This window comes from Podarcis raffonei, chromosome 11 (genome assembly GCF_027172205.1).
Source record: "Podarcis raffonei isolate rPodRaf1 chromosome 11, rPodRaf1.pri, whole genome shotgun sequence".
Classification (NCBI taxonomy): Eukaryota; Metazoa; Chordata; class Lepidosauria; order Squamata; family Lacertidae; genus Podarcis; species Podarcis raffonei.
In genome coordinates, this window is record NC_070612.1 from 19,725,686 (window position 1) to 19,745,697 (window position 20,012).

General features: G+C 45.0%; 2 protein-coding genes and 1 long non-coding RNA gene across 8 annotated transcripts in view; 2 read left to right on the forward strand and 1 right to left on the reverse strand.

Annotated features, from left to right (window-relative positions):
• Positions 1–19,833, forward strand: part of NIM1K (NIM1 serine/threonine protein kinase) — a 28,944-nt gene extending 9,111 nt beyond the window's left edge. For 2 of the 3 annotated variants that reach the window (XM_053408927.1, XM_053408926.1), the window contains exons 2-4: positions 11,522–12,635; positions 17,889–18,157; positions 18,938–19,833. In XM_053408927.1, coding sequence (XP_053264902.1) covers positions 12,347–12,635; positions 17,889–18,157; positions 18,938–19,687 — 1,308 coding nt within the window. In that variant the 5' untranslated portion in view covers positions 11,522–12,346 and the 3' untranslated portion in view covers positions 19,688–19,833. The remainder of the gene's footprint in view (positions 1–11,521; positions 12,636–17,888; positions 18,158–18,937) is intronic. The other variant, XM_053408929.1, reaches the window with a different exon arrangement.
• The window catches only part of TMEM267 (transmembrane protein 267), a 125,417-nt gene that overhangs the window by 18,040 nt on the left and 87,365 nt on the right, over positions 1–20,012 (reverse strand). The window lies entirely within an intron of this gene.
• LOC128423594 (uncharacterized) lies at positions 1,050–9,018 on the forward strand. Its single transcript, XR_008332801.1, has 3 exons — positions 1,050–1,371; positions 2,923–3,047; positions 8,664–9,018. It is a non-coding gene; the product is annotated as an uncharacterized LOC128423594 (long non-coding RNA).

Below are 20,012 nucleotides of genomic sequence, written 5' to 3' on the forward strand. Positions count from 1 at the left end.
CAGAAAGAGATCCAACCCATCCTTTTTTAAGGCTCGGAGGTCCAAGTTTGCCAGCGTAGTGCATTCTTGGCTTTCGCAATAGTAGCTTATTTTAGGCTATGTTTCAAATGCCCATGTGCTGCATTTTGGGGGAGAAGTCCCACCCATTGCATCATGTGGAACAGTGTGGGACTGGGATCTTTTCACCTTTGTTCATTATCCCATTGCGCGTATTTAGGCACCAGGTTCAGAAGATCATGGTTCACCAGTCTTTTTATGGGAGGCTTGTGGATCTGCTTGTTCTTGGATTTGGTCTCTTGATTGCTCTTCATTTTTGTTGCTGCTGCTGGCTATTTTCTCAGGTTTTTCTTTGGATCTTAATAATGATGATGATAATAATAATAATAATTAATAAACCGTTATTGTCAATACACCTGTGTGCAGTGAAATTAAACGAGCCCCACTCCCCCCCCCCCCACACATACACTTGCTCTAGTGCTGGGTTGGTTTTATTTTGATTTGTTAGCCACCCAGATGATCCCATTTGAGACGGAAGACTATAGGATACTAAACAAATAAATGCTATGGTTGACAGCTCACTCCCATATAAGGACCAAGTGGTGGTGCTGGGGAGCCTTCTGACCTTGGGTAAGATCAACGTAATGCCATGCATTAGCTCAGTCAGCTATTTTTTCCCCTCTTTCCCATCCCTCTTTTGGCTTGAACACCCAACTGTATGAAAAGTTCTGTGCAATTTGCAAGCTTTCATCTTTTTACTTGGCTCATAGAAAAGGTATCGTCTTGCCTGTTAAATCACCTAGGGTATTTTTTTTATATTATGGTAAGTGGAGAAGAAAGATGCCCCTCTACATATGGCAGATAACCCAGCAGATTGTAAGGGGAGGAGATCATATTTGTCTCGTCCCTGGCCATGGAGGGAATTGCTGATCAAAAAGGCTGCTGATTTCTTTTCATTTCTTCCACCAGTAAGCAGCCAGGAAAGTTTCTTCTGACCTGTTGGGAGCTTCTTTGTTTTGCCCAGCTGCTTTCTCCCGTGATCTTTGGCTGAACTAAACATCCCATAGACTTTGGAGTGCTGAGGTTTCCCAATGCCCCGCTTCCAGGTATCTCCAGCCACCCAGAATGGCTGGGGCAACCCAGTCAGATGGGCGGGGTGTAAATCATCATCATCATCATCTGGGTTGTCCAGGGCTTATTAGGCTCCCTATTATGACATTGGCGTGACACCAGAGCAGTTGAGTCGATGGGGAGCCACATAGAGTGACAGTGACACATCAACAGACCATAGGCCCCAGCAGAGCTGAAATCTCTGAAAAAGCATTTTGACAGGTTTAATGGTTGCATTTGCAAGAGCACGAGCAAAGAAGGAAGGTAGCGAACTACTTTAGAGAACGTTATTGTTGAAGAACTAGCTCAGTCGGAAGAGCATGAGACTCTTAATCTCAGGATCGTGGGTTTGAGCCCCATGTTGGGCACAAGACTCCTACATTGCAGGGGGTTGGACTAGATCACCCTTGTGGTCCCTTCCAACTCGGGGTAAAGGGATCCCTGACCATTAGGTCCAGTCGTGACCGACTCTAGGGTTGCGGCGCTCATCTCGCTTTATTGGCCGAGGGAGCCAGCATACAGCTTCCGGGTCATGTGGCCAGCATGACTAAGCAGCTTCTGGTGAACCAGAGCAGCGCACGGAAACGCTGTTTACCTTCCCGCAGGAGCGGTACCTATTTATCTACTTGCACTTTGATGTGCTTTCCAACTGCTAGGTTGGCAGGAGCAGGGGCTGAGCAACAGGCACTCACCCCATTGCGGGGATTCGAACCTCCGACCTTCTGATCGGCAAGTCCTAGGCTCTGTGGTTTAACCCACAGCGCCACCCACGTCCCAACTCTACAGCTTCCAACTCTACAGCTCAATTATTCATGCAATGTGGTAAGCCAAACTATGGCACAAACACACAGGCTGTTGGCTGCATCTTGTGGTTAGCACAGCAAGAGCTTAACTGTGAGACCCCGTTCAGATAACATGCTAAGCCATGGCTTGGCTTAGCTTAGCTCAGCAGAGCACTGCAAGGAGAAGGACCACGGAGGAACAAAGCAGCTATAGAGAGCTTCTTTCCTGCACATTAGCTGAGTCTCATGCAACCTATGTCTCAACTAGGTTTCAAACCTAAATAATTCTGCAGAAGAGGGACGTGTTTTCATTTGTTTCAGCCATAGTTTATAAGAAGACATAACCATGGAAATGCAAGTGAAAATAATAGAAATATATTCATGGTTCATCATACTATTTGCTTGGCAGAGAAGTCTACGTTATCACTTTGAGAGTTTTTGCATGGTAGCTCTCCAAAGAGGGGTGGGGGATTGTTCTAACAACTCTCAGCATTCTTAACAAGCTACAGTTCCCAGGATAATTTGGGGGAAGCCATGACTGTCTAAAGTGGTGCAATACTGCTTTAAATGCATAGTGCAGATGGGGCCAAACCCTCCAGTACTCCCTCTGCTAAATGAACCTTGTAAATACAGTGGACCCTCGAGTTACATACCACTCTGGATATGTACCTTTCGGGTTGCAAACGTGGCAAATCCAGAAGTGTATACTTTTGGGTTTTGCCATGCGCAGAAGCGCTCTGCGCACCGCAAACATGCACAGAAGCACTCTATCGTGCCACATGCGTGCGCAGAAACAGCACTTCCAGTTACGGACTTTTCAGGTTAAGTACGGACCCCTGGAATGAATTTAATTCGTATCCGGAGGGTCCACTGTACAGAGCTGGGCTTTCTCACTACTGAGGAAGGCTGGCAAGCAGAGGGAGCGAAAAATTACATTTGCAGTATTTCATGAGGTTGATTAGCAAAAGTAATTTCAAAGGACTAAAGGCGATCTGAAGGGGAGGCAATTTTAAGATGTATTCTGTTTTATTAGAACCCACATTGATGTGGGCGTGAACTCTGCATTTCAAAAGAATCGAATAAATCTCGTCAAAGGCTTTAATAAACCAAAAATCTGGAAAAGTAATGAGATGCAGTCATGAGAGGCTCAAATGCTAGGTAGGTCGCACCTGGTTGTTTTTTATCATGTAGAGTAGCTAAGAGCTCCTTCAGACGAAAGGAGGTCATAGTTTTGCAGGCTTTCTGGGTTGTAGGCTTTGAAAATTAAATAAAATTCTCCCCTTTTTATAAAAGCTAGCTTAGGATTTAACTTTTATATATATATATATATTCTTTGTGGACTTTGTATGAATGGAAATTTTGCTTGGATCAGTGATTTAGCACCACACTGCCAGTTAGGGTAAAGTTAGCCTAGGGTAGGTTAGAGCTGGTATGGTTAGAGCAGGGATAGCCAATGGAGTGACCTCCAAATTCTCTTGGAACATCTCCCATCATCCCTGACCTCAAAAAGCTGGGGAAGCAGGGTTGCTTCGGGGATCCGACTTGGCTGAGTTCTCTTCCAAACAGAGCTACTGGTCCTCCAAACCTTTCTTCCCCAACCTGGTGCCCCACTCTCTTCCACATTTTGGACTGCAACCATTGCTGACTGCATGGAAGGCTACTTCAAAGGCTTCTCTGAACTTTATACCTCTTCAGCAGAGGAAGAAAAACACTCCTAGTAATTGCAGTTTCACTTTGCATTAAAACACACACAGTTGCATCTCCTTGAGTTGAAAGCAGTGAAAGCTGGGATTACTGTAGCAGGCTGTTTAAAAGCCAGTCTTGCCAACTGCATTCAGAGATTTAAAAGCCTGTCAAAGGAATGTCGTTGGCGCTTCAGTAATTGGTGTGCGGATTGCCCCACTGCTAGCTGTTTTTCTTTGGCGGTGTTTTCATCGGTGGGTGAGTTTAAAAATGAATGAGAGGCAAGCTCAGTTTTCTTGAGGTATAGTCTGCATTAGCTGTGTGCAGTGATGGACCAATTCTGGGCTCGGAATAATTTTCTGTGTATATTTAGTCATTTAGAAAACCGGCTCAATTTAAGCTGTTTTCTAAATATGGAAATAAATGGGGGAAATTATTGTGAGCCCAATTCAAACGTCATTGGGATCCCAATGTTTTCAGAAGTGTGATGGGTTCTGAAAACTTCCCTAGTCTGCACCCATGAGACCCTCTGGCCTGTTGACATCTTTCCCCTATCTGGTCTGGAAGCAGTGGCAGAGAAGCTGTTGGAAGCCTGCCTGCTAACTGCTGGAATATTGCTACAACCACTGCCTTAGTGTGCCAGGGAGCCTGGGAAATGTGATTTCCATGATGCCCGATGCCCCTATTGGGGACTTGGGCACCCTAAGAAAATCACATACCCAGGCTCCCTGGCACACTAAATTTCAGCAGTCACCAGGAAGGAGAGATGCTTCTAGTGAGAATGGTTAGAGCAGGGGTCAGCAAACTTTTCCAGCAGGGGGCCAGTCCACTGTCCCTCAGACCTTGTGGGAGGCCGGACTATATTTTGAAGGGAAAAAAATGAACGAATTCCTATGCCCCACAAATAACCCAGAGATGCATTTTAAATAAAAGCACACATTCTACTCATGTAAAAACACGCTGATTCCCGGACTGTCCGTGGGCCAGATTTAGAAGGCAATTGGGCTGGATGCGGGCCTTAGTTTGCCTACCCATGACCTAATCTGACCTGACGCGACACACTAGTAAGCAGTAACGCAGGTCCAGATTTTACTATCGCAGTCTTGCAGTGCATATGGACAAGCATGGCTGTTTTACCCATTACGTACCCAGTCAGCTGAGAGGTGTAGAATATTAGGAATTTGTTCAATTTCCCCCCCAAAATATAGTCTGGCCTCCCACAAGGTCTGAGTGAAAGTGGACTGGCCCCCTGCTGAAAAAGTTTGCTGACCCCTGGATTAGGTGATGGATCTCATGGACAAGACTCCCACCCCATTCATCAGAAAGGTCTGCACAGGCCTGATTGATGCCCTTATCCTCTGTGAAATTCTCTAATCTGTTTCAGAATCATCCAAGTTGATAGCCATCACTGCCTCCTGTGGGGAGTGACTTCCATAGTTTAGCTGCATGAAGAAGGGACGGGGGTGGCGCTGTGGTCTAAACCACTGGACCTCTTGGGCTTGCCGATCGGCGGTTCGAATCCACGCAACGGGGTGAGCTCCCGTTGCTCTGTCCCAGCTCCTGCCAACCTGGCAGTTCGAAAGCACACCAGTGCAAGTAGATAAATAGGTACTGCTGCGGCGGGAAGGTAAACAGCGTTTACATGCGCTCTGCTTTCCGTCACGGTGTTCCGTTGTGCCAGAAGCGGTTTAGTCATGCTGGCCACATGACCCGGAAAGCTGCCTGTGGACAAACGCCGGCTCACTCGGCCTGAAAGTGAGATGAGCGCCGCAAACCCATAGTCACCCTTGACTGGACTTAACCATCCAGGGGTCCTTTACCTTTTCTATAATATTTTTTTATTAAAAAGTTTTTATGACCACACAAACATAACATAAACACAACAAATACATAAACAAACAAAAACAAAACAAGAAACAAGAAACAAGTACCATTTCATATCTTAATTTCTTATACCTTTCTTCCCCGACTTCCTCATGCCTCCCTTTTCTGTATTCCAGATTCTAATCAATTACTCAGCAAATCTTCCCTTATTTTAATTTAAATTTAAGCTAATCTTCCTTATTCTCCTTGTCTTAACCATTGCTAATAGTAACCATTTACTTTCCAGTCCAACATCATTCTAACTTTCATTAATTTTGTAATATTTCTTTAGATAGTCCTTAAACTTTTTCCATTCTTCTTCCGCTGCTTCTCTTCCCTGGTTTCGGATTCTGCTTGTCATTTCTGCCAAACCCATGTAGTCAATCACCTTCATCTGCCATTCTTCCAGTGTGGGTAGATCCTGTGTCTTCCAGTACTTCGCAATGAGTATTCTAGCTGCTGTTGTAGCATACATAAAGAAAGTTATATCCGTCTTTAACACCCCTTGGCCGACAATACCCAAGAGAAAGGCCTCTGGTTTCTTAGGGAAGGTATATTTAAATACCTTTTTAAGTTCATTATAGATCATTTCCCAGAATGCCTTAATCTTCGGGCACGTCCACCAAAGGTGAAAGAATGTACCTTCCTTTTCTTTACATTTCCAACATTTATTATCAGGCAAATGGTAAATCTTTGCAAGCTTGACTGGGGTTATGTACCACCTATAGATCATTTTCATAATATTTTCTCTTAAGGCATTACATGCCGTAAATTTCATCCCGGTGGTCCACAACTTTTCCCAATCAGCAAACAAAATATTATGACCAATGTCCTGAGCCCATTTAATCATACTTGATTTAACCGTTTCATCTTGTGTATTCCATTTCAGCAGCAAATTGTACATTTTTGACAAATTCTTAGTACTGGATTCTAACAATTCAGTCTCCAATTTTGATTTTTCCACCTGGAAGCCAATTTTACTGTCCAATTTAAACACTTCATTTATTTGGTGATAGTGCAACCAATCTCTCACCTTCCCTTTTAATTTCTCAAAACTCTGCAATCTCAGTTTGTCCCCTTCCTTTTCCAAAATTTCCCAATATCTTGGCCACTTCGACTCCATATTTAACTTTTTAACTGCCTTAGCTTCCATTGGCGACAGCCACCTTGGAGTTTTATTTTCCAGCAAATCTTTATATCTGATCCAGACATTTAATAGTGCTTTTCTGACAATATGGTTTTTAAAACTTTTATGTGCTTTAACCTTGTCATACCACAAATATGCATGCCACCCAAAAATATTGTTAAAACCTTCCAAATCCAAAATGTCTGTATTTTCAAGAAGCAGCCAATCTCTTAGCCAGCAGAAAGCTGCCGCTTCATAGTACAGTTTAAAGTCTGGCAGGGCAAATCCCCCTCTTTCCTTTGAATCCGTTAATATCTTAAATTTAATTCTGGGCTTCTTGCCCTGCCAGACAAATTTAGATATATCTTTTTGCCACTTCTTGAAACAGTCCATTTTATCCATTATTTGTAATGCTTGGAACAAAAACAACATTCTTGGCAATACATTCATTTTTATAACTGCAATTCGACCTAACAAGGAAAGCTTCAAGTTTGACCAAATCTCCAAATCTTTTTTCACTTCTGTCCAAGTTTTTTCATAATTATCTTTAAATAGATTCACATTCTTAGCTGTCATATTTATACCCAAATATTTCACTTTTTTAACCACAGTCAACCCTGTCTCATTCTGAAACCTTTCTTTTTCAACCTGTGTTAAATTTTTCTCCAATACCTTAGTCTTTAACTTATTCAATTTAAATCCTGCCATTTGACCAAACTCTTGAATTATTTCCAAAACTCTTTTCGTGCTAGCTTCTGGCTCTTGTAATGTAAGTACCAGGTCATCTGCAAATGCTCTCAGTTTATATTGTTTAGCTCCGACCTGGTCCTTTACCTTTTTTTTACCCCATAACTTCTGTGCCTATGAGTTTGGCAGCACAGTAGCAGCAACCTACAAGAGGAGCCCTACAAGTCAAAGGGCATGAATAATGTGCCAAGCTTGTGGTGTAGTCAGCTAAGGGATTTACTTGTAGCTCAGTGGCAGAGCTTTTGCAAAACATCTCGGGCTCAATCCCTTCCAGGCACAGCTGGGCAAAACCCTCATCCTGAGCTGTATATGAGGCTGCTTCCCATGTCTCCGTGCTTCAGATCTTAAACCAATGCAGCAGACAAAGCCCTAGGAGGCGAGCTGTGTCTGAAGTCTCAGTCGCACAGCACGGCCTGCAGTTTTAGAAGTTGCCATTGTCAAATAAACTGCTGCACCATCTTTTGTTAGGAGCTCAGGCGTGTGTTTGGGTTACGTAACGGTGAGAACGAATGCTGCCCTGCCCATGATGTGCCCTTTTCACAATTGTACATGGCGTGTGCAGCAGGATTAACATCAGTGGTGAAGCAGAAACACAAAAATAGAATCTGAATAATGAATGTGCCAGCGGGCAGAACCGTCTCCTCCTCTGCTATATCCATCTGCCACTGTTGTCCTAAGCTGCACTGCCTTTAAGCTGGTTCTGCTATTTCTGTCCCCTTCACCACATATATAGAAAAGCCAGTGCTGTGTGTCTGGTTTTGCTTTGTCAGAAACCTTAGAGTCCCGAGCTTTTCAGAGTCTTAACAGTGATGTGGCAAATTTCATAAATAAAAAGCGGCAATAGTGGGATTGGCAGAACACATGATGCTGTCATAGCAGGCCTTACATAGCCTGGGGGTGGAGCAGGGATGGAGGGGAGAAGCAGATCGCCGATAAAGCCCTTACTTAGGCTGATTGTATTTGTCCACGTGCAGTGACTATTCTGTTGAGATTGAGTCAGGGGATTTTCTGTCTGGATGCTGCTGTTCTGAAAATGGTTCCCAATTTGAAGAGAGAGAGAGAGAGTGTGTGTCTCTGTGCAAAAGTCCACAAGGGTAAATCTGCTAGTGTTTCCAGATCTGCTTGTGCATCTGTACCAGGGGTGCAAACCTGAATAAAATATTGGGGAGGACAGGTAAGCCCTGTCCCGCATAATCGATCATATGATGGGGCTCACCCCCTACCATTTGAATGGCAGTGCCCAAATATTTTATGGAAGGGCCTCAGCCCCTAGGAATTGGCTCCTATGATCTTACACAGCTATATACATGAGCCTTCCATGTGTGTTCACAGAACAAGTATTGCTTCCTATGCAGGAGATGAGGAGCCTTCCAGACTTGCCATTATTTTTGTGGGCGAGATCTATGCACGATGAAAGTGGATTAAAGCGCTCTGTTGCCCTAGTGCAACAAATCCTCTTAAAAAAACACCCCCCGACCTTTTGTGGTTAGGAAAGTGACAAGGAGATGCACTGAAAAGTGTGGGTAGGTAAAAATATTAACCGGAAGGCATGCAAGCACCCGAAAGCAAATGAGGACGTCTGCTCATTGGTCATACAACTGCCCTGTACACAATTAAGAACGAATGCTCAGTGAAGACTGGATCTATTTGAACCACTGTGTAAACTTTGTGTGAACAATTCAGGATGAATGGTGAATAAACAGGTTGTCTGGAGAACTATGTCACAGTACAAGTGTTGGATACACACTCTTTCACAATACACTCACTCTTTCACAATACAATACAACTCAACCAACCCACTGGCTATTCCACCCTCTTCCTTCTCCAACACCCAAGCCTCAACTCCCAACTGACAAACTTCAACTGACTTTTCAAAACCTCCCACTCTATCTTTTACTCCCCCCTCGCATTCTCACTGGCCAATCACCTCACACCCATTTTAACCCTTTCCTTGACACATCCTAGGGCAACCGCCACAGTGGAGGTGTTCCAGTTATCAGTGGGAGAAACTTTCTAGAAAATGCCTCATTTGTTACTCTCCCAGATTTAACTAAGGACCTCGACTTGCATTTGGTAGGGTAAGGGTTCTGTGGAGTTAATTTAGCTCTTTGCACTTAGGGTAATCCAAAGGTTTATTCTGTAAATCGGTTCTTGAGCAGCAGGACAATTCCCAGTAAAACAGCTACTGTGGAGAGGATATTTAACAAGAATCACAGGAGTTTCCACTGTTGGAGAGATGCTTCGTTTCACCCACTGTGGCTTTCTCCTGATTCCTTGCAGTGGAACCACTCTCATTGCTCAGAACAAAGCCAACATAAATACTTCATTCACCTTGAGAAATGTGGAAGCTGCCTTATATGAAGTTGGCGCTGTTTGGTTCAGCATTATCCACACTGACTGGCAGCTGCTCTCCAGGGTTTCAGGCAGGGGAGCTGCCCAGCTTTGCCTGGAGATGCCAGGGATTGATCCTGGGGCCTTGTGCATGCAAAAGCAAGACGCTCTGCATCTGAGCTTCTTGGTAAACATTAGATGAGCTGCTTGGTCTTTGAAGTGGAATCTTTAAGATGCTTTGTTTAGATCTTTGCATTGCTGTTACCTTTGCTAACTGTAAGTGTAGGATTGATCTGGGCTCATATCATTGTCTCCTGGTGTGCTATTTACTATAGTCAAATATATATTAGCTTTGCTCAGAAAAACCCACCAAATGAGCTAAGCAGGCTACATTAGCATCCATGGCTAAGGGTTAAACTGCCAAGGGCTGCCCGTGCCTAAGGGTGACACATTTTTACAAATAAATCCCAAACTAAAGCCCCACTAAAAAGGGAGAGGCTGGAAAGAAGAGAGAGAGAGGGAAAGAGATGGGTGGAACCCCATAACTGTTCTGGGAACACATTCTAGACTTGACAGTTGGCAGGGAGAGTGGTTGAAGTTCTTCAAGTAAGCAGAGGGTTTGGTGCTCATTCACAGACAAAACAAACAAGTAAAAATGAGCAGTTGGTCTGGAGGAGCGAAGGTCATGCTCAAGGGTGGGGAGACGGGACCTGTGGCCATCCAGATGTTGCTGAACTACCAACTCCCATCCCCCTTAGCCATTGGCCATTACTTCCTGGGGCTGCTGGGAGTTGATGTTCAGGAACATCTGGCAGGCCAAAGATTCCTCACCCTGGGTCTAGTGCAGGAACTGGTTATGATCTGTGGTCCTCCAGATGTTGCTGGTAAAGGTAAAGGGACCCCTGACCATTAGGTCCAGTCATGACCGACTTTGGGGTTGCGGCGCTCATCTCACTTTATTGGCCGAGGGAGCCGGCGTATAGCTTCCAGGTCATGTGGCCAGCATGACTAAGCCGTATCTGGTGAACCAGAGCAGCGCACGGAAACACCATTTACCTTCCCGCTGGAGTGGTACCTATTTATATACTTGCACTTTGACGTGCTTTCAAACTGCTAGGTTGGCAGGAGCAGGGACCGAGCAATGGGAGCTCACCCTGTGGCGGGGATTCGAACCGCCGACCTTCTGATTGGCAAGTCCTAGGCTCTGTGGTTTAACCCACAGTGCCACCCACGTCCCTAGATGTTGCTGGACTACAACTCTAATCATCCATGGCCATGCTGCCTGTGGCTGGTGGGTGTTGTGGTCTACAACAACTGGAGGGACACAGATTATAGCCACCCCTGGAATAGGAGCCTATTTTGGAAACGAGGCTTGAAAGATGCCATGGCGCAAGGCCACAGAGATTGTAACTCGGTAGGTAATTGTCGGGGAAATAGGAATACTAAGGTAGTTAAGAAGTTAAGCAAGCACAGCTGAAAGATTTCCAGGGCCAGGCTCTGTACACCTCTGGATCTCACGAAGAAGTGACTGAGCTGCTGAAAGGATTATTGAATGGGTTATGTAAAGCTATCTCCCTGCCCTTGTGAAAGGGAAGAGAGCACAGCAGCTCTGTTCCTCCAGCAGATGCTTGCTGATGTGGGCTGGAGGATGCTGATGATCCACAGATAGCCTTGCAACCTCTTGATGCCTGGTTAAGAGGAGGAAACAGGAGAGAGTGAGCAAGTTCCCTGATTACTTGGAGTAGTGCTAAAGTGCAGGATGCAACTGGTGATGATTTCTAAAACAACAGAGGGAGAAAAAGCGACTGCGCAGTGGAACGCTTGGAACCATTAAGCAAAGGCTCTAACTGATTTTTATTCTTTTGCACCTCCCTCCTCTTAGGAACACATTACATCTATGAGAAGGCTCAAGCCTTCAAAGAAGGAGGGGTGAAGTAACTGCAGTTCGTTAATCCTTCGCTGTGACTTCCGTGCTACTGAAGAAAGGGTGGTGTTTTCATCGCTCGTCTTCGTCTTCTGTCAGCAATACAGCCTTTGCCTTCACCCTCCAGTGCCAGCCTTCTACCAACAATGGCAACGCCAAAGAGCACAGGTGTGTTATTTGCAGCAGGGATCCGAGGAAGCACCCTGACACTTCAAAGCCGGAGCCGAAGTGTTGCCGGCTAAAGAACATAGCGATGAAAGAATCGCAGCTTTCGGCTCTTGAACTGGGACCTGAATCAAGGAGGGAGGATCTGATCATCTCCTGCCTGATGAGGTCAGCTGTTCAAAGGGACCTGGACATATTCAAAGCAGCAGCAGCAGACGCTGAGTCAAGCACTTTGTTTGTATGCCTGGAGAGAGAGTGTGAGAAAAGGATGCCTTTGTATTTTGCACAGCCCTCCTTGCTTTTGTGATGTAGTTTGCACCTTTAATTGCAAATCTTCCATTAAGCCTGCAGATTGTGACCCTTGTTGAAGTGGCTGCTTAAATGTGGATACAAGTTGGGTCTTCGCTTCCTAAGTTTTATTTGGAGGAAATGGAATGATGCATCTGCTGGAAGATAACACCACGAATAAAACTTAGTGCCGAGCCCGATGTCTTGGAGCCCTCTCTGGCTTTCTGTTTTAAATGGTCACGGGCTTTGTCATGTCTGCATCCATGTTGCCGAGGTCTTCCCGCAGAGCAGCTCGCTAAAGCCGATGGATACGTGATCGCCCCCTGGACTATGACCACAGGATATGCGAATGGCGGTCTAGGGAGCCACCGGTATGTTAGATGGAACCGGGAAGACAGTGCAGAGGACTATACAAAGAGCGAGGTCTACGCAGAGGATGAGCAGGGCAGGCAGCGCCGGTTGACGCCTTTGGAGAAACTGACTCTGGATATGTCCCAGGATGAAAAGGTGGTTAAAGAGTTAACTCTGGGGAAGAGGATTGGGTTTTACCGCATCAGAGGGGAAATAGGGAGTGGGAACTTCTCCCAAGTGAAGCTTGGAATCCATGCTCTGACCAAAGGTAGGCTCTGCGGTGTGTGGAACGTGCGGTTGTGTGGGGTTGTGTAAAGATATATATATACAAGGTGTTTCCAGATGGGTGTTTGTGGGATTGGTGCATCAGACACATGTAAGGTTTTTTGTTCCTACAGCATCCACGTGTCATTGGCATCCAAATGCCAGGCTATATATCTTCCCCTCCCTTCCAATTTCATCCAGATTTATCCTTTCCTGAGGAAAATCCAGTAAGTTTTTTTTTAAAAAAGCAACCTGTTTGCAACATCTCATTGATCGGTTTGCAAATTCAGCTCCTGTCTAGAAGCACCCATAGAACAGATACCAAGTGGGGCAGTGGGTGGGTGCACAATGTAATATGCCATCCCTTGCGTAAGCATTGTAGGCAATGTCCTGAGCTGGTCTCTCCTTGTTCAGGCTCATGTACATCTGCCTCGCATGCCAAGACCAGAGAGTTAAAGTGAGTTCGCTGCGCTTTTGAGCATGCTTCTGAACACCCTTTTGGGACAGAGAACAGCCAAGATGGGAGACTTCCCCTCCTCCTCTACCTGTTTTCCAGGACATGTTGTTTTTGTCAGGAATGACTATTCCATTCAGTATTCATGATGATATCAAGGAGCGTTGGTTATTTTAGAACAGGACTGGGCAGCCCCTTCAGAAGATTATGCCAATTTTCTCTAGGTGGGTAGGAGAAATTAGGAGCTTTAAGCTGGTGGTGGACAAGGGCAGAGCCCAAAGTGGGCAGGGATGAAGCCAGAAGTGGGTCGGAAGAGCCTTCCTGTCCCCCTCTCCTTCCCCTTCATCATACATTCATTCTCTCCTGCATACACAAATCCCATCCCCACTGCTCCCACTTTCTTTCCATTTCTAGATCACAGGCCAAGCATTATAGAAATGAGTACCATCTGCTGATGGTACTATAAATCTGGGAGGGAAACCTGTGGCCTTTCAGATTCTGTTGTTGGACTACAACTCCCATCATTCCCTGACCACCAGCCATGGTGACTGGGGATGATGGAAGCCAGAGTCCAACAACAACATCTGGAAGGCCACATGTCCCTTCCAGCTCTATGATTTATATGGTTTTTATCTGCATAAGTGCCTTCCTGCTCCCAGAATTTGGATGTGCCTCAAATGTGCCTCAGGGGTCGTCTGACTCTGTGGTATGTGTTATCTCCCGTGCTGAGTTTAAGTCACACTGAAGCTCTTTAGCATTTATATTTTTGCCTGTGTGTGTGTGTGTCACTTTCTCTGTATTTGCAATTCCTGCTGATACCATGTTTGTGTGCCTGTAGGGGTTAGAAAGTCTCTCCTTGCCCACATCAGATTAATTGAAACCCCCCCTCCCCTGTCCCATCCTGTGAACCCAGACCTTCACCTCCTGGGGACTGGATTCGTGGGGCGATGGCAACAAAAGGAAGAGTGCGGGTGTGCTTTATACAGCAAGGATTAAAGAGAGCACTTGAGCATTTCAAATCAGGAGCTGAGGTGTTGCCTGCAGAAGAATGAATGCATGTAGTGATGGAAATTCCAGCTCAATTGCTGAATTATATTTAAACAAACTTGTAATTATTGTATTATTTCTTAGGAGCAGAGCAGTGTGTGTGTGTGTGTGTGTGTGTGTGTGTGTACTAACTTTGTAGTGTTAGCAGTTACAACAGTAGGATATACAGGGGAAATTTACCTGGTGAAAGGAACGCTGAGGTTTGCAGCCTGTTGTCCTGTTGGAAATATGATAAATTATTTGCTGGTACAGCCGTACTTTGGAAGTCGAATGGAATCCGTTCCAGAAGTCCGTTTGACTTCCAAAATGTTCAAAAACCAAATCACGGCTTCTGATTGGCTGCAGGAAGCTCCTGCAGCCAATCAAAAGCTACGGAAGCCCCGTTGGACGCTCTGGTTCCAAAAGAACGTTTGCAAACCGGAACAATCACTTCCGGGTTTATGGAGTTTGGGAGCCAAAACGTCCAAGTTCCAGGGCATTCAAGATCCAAGGTACGACAGTATAGACTTCTGTCCTGTAAGTCATGCAGTTAATAACTTCCAACAGGCTACTCCAGAGAGTGTGTCTTTCAGATCTGGTTTCTTGGGGTTTCAGATGACTCGTTATCCTTCCAAGATAATTATGGTGCATGAAACTACCAAGTGGGATCATCCGGAGCTTTGGATTATGTTGTCAGTAATATGCTGATGACACACAGCTCTGCTTCTTCTTTACATCTGAAGGTGGATGTGCTGGACCGTTGTCTTGCCTTGGTAATGGACTGAGAGCCAACAAACTGAAGCTCAATCCAGATTAGACTGAGACACTGTTAGTGAATGGTTCCCTAGACCCATATGGATGGGAGGTTGCCTGATCTGGATGGGGTTACACTCCTTCTGAAGGAGCGTGTATGCAGCTTGGGGGTACTTCTGAATCTTTTGCTGTTGCTTGAGGGTCAGGTGGCCTCAGTGGCAAGGAGTGCCTTCCATCAGTTTCAGCTGGTGGCCCAGCTGTGCGCCTATCTGGATAGGGATAGACTAACTTACGTTGTCTGTGTTCTAGTAACCTCTGTGTTAGATTACTGCAATGTGTTATATGTACCATCTGCTTCTGAAGATAGTTCGGAAACTTCAGCTGGTGTGGTTGGTTTGAGGGTATTACACTGGCTTCCAATAAGTTTCTGAGCCCAGTTCAAAGTGCTGGTTTTGATCTATAAATCTCGGGACTGCAATACAGTGGTACCTCGGGTTACATATGCTTCAGGTTACATACGCTTCAGGTTACACACTCCGCTAACCCAGAAACAGTGCTTCAGGTTAAGAACTTTGCTTCAGGATAAGAACAGAAATCGGGCTCCGGTGGCACGGTGGCCGCAGGAGGCCCCATTAGCTAAAGCGGTGCTTCAGGTTAAGAACAGTTTCAGGTTAAGAACAGAGCTCCGGAACGAATTAAATACTTAATCCGAGGTACCACTGTACCTCAAAGACCACCTCTCCCCATATGAACTGATCCAGAACCTGCAATGATCACCTGAGGCCCTTCTTTGTGTGCCTCCTCCATGAGTGTTTTGGAGGGTGGCAACATGAGAACAGGCCTTTTCTGCAGTGGCTCCCCATTTGTTGAACGCTCTCCCCGGGGAGGTTTGCCTGACGCTTTTTGTTACATATCTTTAGGCGCCAGGCAAAAACGTTTCTCTGTAACTAAGGCTTTGGCTGATTAACATTCTATGGCTTTTTAAATGTTTGTGGAAGGGAAGGGGTTATTGGTTTGCTTTTGTTCTCATTTGTATTTTTATGTAGTAAACTGTCCTGTGATCTTTGGATGAAAAGTGGCATGCTAATTCAACAAATAATAGCAACAAGAGGGAATCCTGTATCTCTCTGCTAAAAACAGTATCAATAACTGAAGCTCCACCCATGCGCATGCCTGAATTCTGTGTTCCTGCATGTGCAACAAAAGAACATCCTAGTATTTGGCTCCTTTTCCAGATGATACCTGGCGTGCCAATTGCAAGCTGTGTTTCAAACGGTTGCATCAGCAGCTAGGATTAGAGAGACTCTTGTCACTGATGGCACAGACAAGGTTATAGCAACCTTTCCTTCTAAAAGTGTCAGGCTGTCCTGATCTCTCCTCCCTAAACTTCTTAAAACAAAGTGCAGAACTAAGGCTGCAGAAGCAAAATGCGGTGAGGGGAAATTGGGCCATGGATGAAGTGCAAAATCTGATTTGTTACTTCTTTTGGTCTTGCCTAGCCTTGGAACCTTTTTTCCTTCTACCCTCTTTTTTCTGTAAATATTGTGCTTGAAAAGAGAATGAGAAAAGGCCTTTTGTTTCCCACTGTGTTGCTTGGCCTTTGTTTTTTCTCTTCTGTAGTTCGTGGTGAGAATAGTCTTTTGAATTTACAAAACACAAGAAGATACTCACGGTCTCTCGGAAACGGGCTGTAGTCTGTTTCATTTGCAACAGTGATCATGTTTGCTGCAGTGGAAACCTGGTTCGCAATGCAATCCGATACATATTTACTTGAAAGTGAGCACTACTGTGCTCAGTGGGTCTTGCTCGCTAGTGTGTGTGTGTGTTGGGTTGCAGCATCAGTAGAGTTGAATACAGCCTTCGCCAACCTAGCACCCTCCAGATATTTGGGGCCGTAACAGCCTTCAGCTGCAGCCAGCATAATTGCACAGATAGGAATGGTAGTCTGCTGTGTATCAGAAAAACAACACAACACAGCTCAGTCCTGTTACAAACAGTGTGGATTCTATATTCCGTTCAAGTTCCTTTATTAAGTCATGTTTAAATACAGCTGCCTCATCACAGCAAAAATTAAAACAAATAGTGGACTGCAGATCCCTTTTGGCCTGTGACGCAGAGAGGCTGCTTAGGGTTGTGCTTACAGTTGTGCATATGTGGAGGCCAAGGCCTGCTAGAGGATTTGATGGCTGCTCTGCATGGTTCTTGCCATACTGAGCAAAGTTTCAGTTTCAGTTTCAAAGCCTGGTTAGTATGCGTAAATTTCTCACACCAGTCCTCACAACCCCTGGGGGAAGCTGCTCTTTAGCGCTCAGCAGTAGCAAATGGCAATTCAGGTTTTCTCCAGATTAACATTTGTGCAGATTTAGAGCTAAAGAGTGGGTTTTCTTGGGGAAAAGGAATGGGGCAAGGGGGAAAGGGCAAGTCAAAAAGGACAAGTGGAAGTGGGGACGAGCCCCTGAACCGAGCATGGAAGAAACCTACTTATCTGCCAGCACAAACCACTTCATTGCATTGTAATGTGGTAATGTGAACATCCCCTTGGGCACTGAAGACCTGCTGCCAGTTAATTTATGGGGCTAGATGGACAACTGTGGTGACCCAGTATACTTCTATTATAAACATTTCTAAAGCACCCTTCATCCAAACAGAACCCAGGGTGCTGTGCAATAACAAAACAGCTGCCTGTGTTCCTCTTTTAATAGGTGAGTACATTACATCCATGCCAACTGTTATGGGAATTTTGTTTTAAGATGTAATTATACAAGATGTAGCAGAGGGAGGGGACATAGCTCAGTGGCAGAGCAGAACCAGTCCGATTTAGCTTGTGCTGTTTCCAGTTAAAAGGATCTTAGGTAGCCTCGATGGGAAGGCCATCTGCCTGAGGCTCTGACGATCTCCTGCAAGTTGCAACAGATAGTCTTGAGCTTGCTGGATCAAGGCTGTTCATATGACTTTTCTTCCTTCCTTAAGCATGTTATCAGCTGCCCTTACTAACCCTATGAAATCAAACCACTGTCATTCCAGAAAAGGTAGCCATTAAGATTTTGGACAAGACGAAATTAGACCAGAAGACGCAGAGATTACTCTCCCGCGAGATTTCCAGCATGGAGAAGCTGCACCACCCAAACATCATCAGGCTTTATGAGGTCATGGAGACACTCTCCAAGCTGCACCTGGTGATGGAATATGCCAGTGGAGGGGAGCTATTTGCGAAAATCACGACAGAGGGGAAATTACTGGAAGTGGAGAGTAAACACATCTTCTCCCAGATTGTGTCTGCTCTTAAGCACATGGTAAGTTCATTATTTTGGTCCCTTCAGCAGCTCTGCATTTCCCTGTGTGTGTCCCACTTTAAAGAGAAGCAGGATTAGTTTGTGATATCCATCAGTCTGTTAGGAGCAATAAAAGAATATTATGTCCACATGGCAAGTGGCTCCAGCTTAGTGTGCCTGCGTATGAACAAACATTTGCTTTGGGTGCTTTTCTGCAGCTTGAGGTACGTTTTGTGTGGAATATCTTTTGCTGGAAACACGTGACCACCATGGGAGTGCAAGCAGTTTGTGTGTCTGTGCAAGCTCTGCTGTAATGTGTTCAAGGGCTCTGATTTTTCAGGCCTATAGCCAGAAATGTTGTGATGAGGATCTTATGTGGGTGGGGATTCATTACAGAATAGGAAGAACATACAGGTAGCTTGATAAAGAGCTCTTGACTGCTTAACTGTATTAACATTTAGAGGGCAACTGGGCAGAATGCTGCCTTTGTCCTTTTCTGCATGTCTCCACAAACAAAATGGCTATAAAATTATTGGGATGTTGGAGGCAGGGGAAGAAGGGTTAAATGAAGGCTAAACATTCAGGTAGGGGCTTGGAATAGCTTTCAGTGGTCTATACCTTCCTTCTCCTCTTCTCCAGCTACAGCCCTGCGGGTGGTTTTGTACACACGACTAGCTAAAATATACTTTTATTTTAAAAGACTAATCGTTCTTATTTTAAAAGTCTTCCATGTTTGCATTTGCAGCACAGTGGAAAACATTTATGAAAGCTAAACATTATTTTTTATCCTTTGTTCTGCAGCATGAGAGCAACATAATTCACCGGGACCTGAAAGCTGAAAACGTATTTTATACCAGTAACACCTGTGTGAAAGTGGGGGATTTTGGATTCAGCACGATAAGTAAGAAAGAGGAAACATTGAACACTTTTTGTGGATCCCCTCCTTACGCTGCCCCAGAGCTCTTCAGGGACGAAAGCTACGTTGGGGCATATGTGGATATCTGGGCACTCGGAATTCTTCTGTATTTTATGACGACGGGGATGATGCCCTTTCGAGCAGACACAGTGGGCAAACTGAAGAAGACTATTCTCGAGGGGATGTATGTCCTGCCGCCGTTCCTCTCGGAACCTTGCCAGAAGCTGATTCGGGGAATCCTGCAGCCAGTTCCATCGGAACGCTATTCCATTGAGTACATTATGAACAGCGAATGGATGAAAGGAGTGGAGTATCCAAAGCCCCTGGAACCTTTCAAACTGGATCCAAAGTACTTGTCGGGGAGTGGAACACTCGGAGAGGAAGATGCCGAAGTGAAAAAAATCTTGAACAATTTGGGGATCACGGAAGAGCACATTCAGAACAACCGGGGGAGAGCTTCCCACAGCTCAGTAACTGGGATCTACCGAATTATTTTGCACAGGGTGCAAAAGAAAAGGGCTGTGGAAGCGGTTCATATAATCAGCCAACCAGAATTCAGGGAGCAAGAGTCAAAGAAAGAGCAGTCTACCTATCGCGGCCTCAAACACTCATCTAAGCTCTGTTTGATTTTATAAAAAATACAGCTGTCTTGGTGTTTGGCAAACTTTGCCGAGACCTCCTTGTCTGCTACCAATCAGCTCTTGTTCTTAGCATTTTTGTAATTTTGAATTAAATAAAAAAAAAGATGCCTTAAAACTCCTCATGTAAGATGCACATTAAAGTGTATTAGACTAGTGTATTAGACTAGACTAGTAAAGTGTATTAGAGGGCTGCTGAGTTTTTAAGCTCTGCTGCAAGGAATTGGCCTGTAAAATCAGGATAAATGATAAATGTGCAGTGCAATTCCATTATATGTTTAAAGTCACACTGTGTTTAGTGGGGGTTTAGTCCCACTCCCAA